The sequence below is a fragment of the Monoraphidium neglectum genome (assembly GCF_000611645.1).
Source record: "Monoraphidium neglectum strain SAG 48.87 unplaced genomic scaffold scaffold05952, whole genome shotgun sequence".
Lineage (NCBI taxonomy): Eukaryota > Viridiplantae > Chlorophyta > Chlorophyceae > Sphaeropleales > Selenastraceae > Monoraphidium > Monoraphidium neglectum.
The window spans coordinates 1-2,647 of NW_014007681.1; the positions used below are offsets into that span (position 1 = coordinate 1).

At 64.8% G+C, this 2,647-nt stretch overlaps 1 protein-coding gene across 1 annotated transcript; it reads right to left on the reverse strand.

Moving 5' to 3' along the window:
* Window positions 1–29: 29 nt before the first annotated feature.
* On the reverse strand, window positions 30–2,322 carry MNEG_16075 (DNA topoisomerase 2; the record flags this gene model as incomplete). The annotated part of the gene is made up of 6 exons (XM_014035454.1): window positions 30–134; window positions 471–562; window positions 1,087–1,212; window positions 1,408–1,589; window positions 1,996–2,077; window positions 2,320–2,322. Coding segments are annotated over 6 exons (590 nt in total), but the record flags the coding sequence as incomplete, so codon positions are not given.
* Between the last annotated feature and the right edge of the window lie 325 nt (window positions 2,323–2,647).

Below are 2,647 nucleotides of genomic sequence, written 5' to 3' on the forward strand. Positions count from 1 at the left end.
CCCCCGGCGCCCGCCCAGGCCCCCACCACTGCGGCTCAATGCTCTGCCCCTCCTCCGTCAGGTAGTCCAGCAGCTTGTCGTCCGCCGCGTTGAACACGTGGCGCGCCAGCGGCGCCAGGCGCGTGTACACGTACCTGGGAGGCGAAGGGGCAAAACATATGCGTGATACGGCGCGGGGCAGCAAAAGCGCATGTGTGCTCGGGTGCTGGTGTGTTCGTGAGAGAGTGCTCCCGGCGCTTGAGTCTGTTTTTATGTGTTTGGATGGGTACGCCGACCTTGGTGGCATGGGTTGCCTGGGCGGCAAAGGGTGCAGAGCAGGGGCGCGTGCAGGCAGCGACGACGGGGCTGGATCGGAGCCGACTCTGCAAAACGGCGCGGCTGATTGTGTGACGACACTGCCCCCCGGCAAGTTTGGGCGCCTGATGCCGTCCAACCAGCCGCGTCCCTGGCGCTGCCCCAGGGGCCCACACCTGGCCGAGGCCGCGTCCTTGCCGCCCTGCAGGCGCGTACCAAACTGGCCCGAGGGGAACAGCAGGTTGATGTTGTTGCTGCCCACAAAGTCCTGCGGGGGTTCCGGTTGGGACCGTGTATATATGTTGCTGAGCCAGGGACGGCCTCAGCGTAGCAACGCTGACGTCGCACAGGGTGTTTTCGGCGCAGCGACAAGCGTCTGCAGGCTGCGGTGCGTGGAGTGGCGAGAGCAAGTCTGTTTGTGGGTGTAAGTGCGGCTGTCTCCCCCGCCCCAGGGGCCGCGCCTGTGCGAGGCCGATGATGGTCTGCTGCAGGGACGCCTCGCCGTGGTGGTAGGCGCTGTGCTCCGACACGTAGCCGGACAGCTGGGCCACCTGACATTGTGTGTGTGTGGGGGGGGGGGGCACGTGCGCACGCATGCAGGGATGGGCTTGAGGCGAGGAAACTCTGTCGGGCCGGCCGCCTGGACTTTTGCTGACAAGTGAGAAGCTTGCCTTGGTAGCCCAATCAGGCCGCCCGCCCCGCTGACGGAACGCGCAGCCACGCAGCCCTCTCCCCCCTCCCCTAACACACACGCACACGCACACGCACACGCGCACACACACACACACACACCTTGATGTCCTTCTTGAGGTTCCTCTTGAACGCGCAGAACATGATCTTGCGCTGCCCCGGCTTGAGGCCGTCCACCAGGCAGGGGATGGAGCGCTCCAGGTCCGCGCGGCTGAACAGGATCAGCTCCTAGGGGTGGTCACGAGGGGCAGAGGGAGGAGTGTGTTGGATGTGGGTCGCAATCGTCGCGTTCAGTGGAAGTGGAGGGGTCAGAAGAGGTGGGCGGCCTCCTCTCCTCCGCAAGCCCAAGCCTGCCGACGCGGCAATGCTTCGTCCGCCGCATGAGAAGAGGTCTCTACAAGCAGGACGGCCCCCTTAAGCAACCTGGCCCCCCGAGCGACACGCTGTGCTGCGGCCGCGTGCCTTGTGCACAAAGTCGCTGTAGCTGATGGTGTCGACGCTCTGGTCGAGGTACGTGCCGGGCACGAAGCCGCTGAGCCACTTCTTGCGGTCCTCCACGCGCTTCTTGCTGAACGCCATCTCGATCGCCTGACCGTCCTCGTCGCCTGGGGTTCAGGGTTTAGGGTTGAGGCGCGCGGGGTGGTGCGTGTGTGATGCTTGTGTGAATGTCGATCGTGTGCCGATAGGTGCACACGCACGCTGGTGTGTGTGTGTGTGTGTGTGTGTGTGTGTGTGTGTGTGTGTACGTGCGCGTATGTGCGGACGCGCTTTGCATTTTTTTGCATTTCAGTGTGCATGGGACTGGATGACGCGCTGCAATGAGGTGTGATGAGATCTGTGTGTGGGCATGTGCGGGCGTGCGTTTGCCCTCATGCAAACAGCTGCTCTTCCTTGCATGCCTGCGCGAAGAAGATTGAGGGGCGCATAAGTGCACTCCCTGCAGCCCCCTCGCGTCCGCTCACGCGCCCAGTTCTGTTCCCCGCCGCCAGCCCGGGCCCATGCCCCGCGCACCCTCCCAAACGAACTGCTTGCGGTGGCTGTCCAGCGCCGCGAAGTACTCCTTGGCCTCGCGCGTGTCCGACGTGCCCAGACCCTGGGGATGGGGAGGGTCGAGCCGGGAAGATGCGCCACGCCGTTACTTGCAGGATCCAATGCCCACTTACACACGGACTTGCTTATATACTTACGTACCTTGGTTGGCTGCAAAGCGGAGCCAAGCAGAGCAACGGCTGCTCACCCGCGGCTCGGAGGCGGGACAAGGGCACGCGCGGGGCACGTGCCCCCCAACTCACTGCGAATCGAGTCGGCCGGTCCGCCGCCCGCCCCCGTACAAACCATCTAGCACCCCAGCCAGGCTTCCCTTATCAACCTCCTGCCCACCCTCCCCGACGAAAGCGTGCTAGACACTGCAACACACAAGGCGCCACAGCCGGCCTGACCTATGGCGCCCCCACCGCCTCGCCCGGCGGCTCCCCTTAAGCCTAGATCTGCCCCCCAAACCCTGCACCCCAGGGCCGCCCCCCCTTGACATGGCACTGGCCTGACCTTGTAGTACTTGATGTCCCATCCGGCCGTGGAGCCGACCTCGTCGCGCCAGTTCTCGTACTCAGGCAGCGTGTAGAAGCTCAGCACCTGCCGGCCCTTCTTGGCCTGAGGGCAGGGT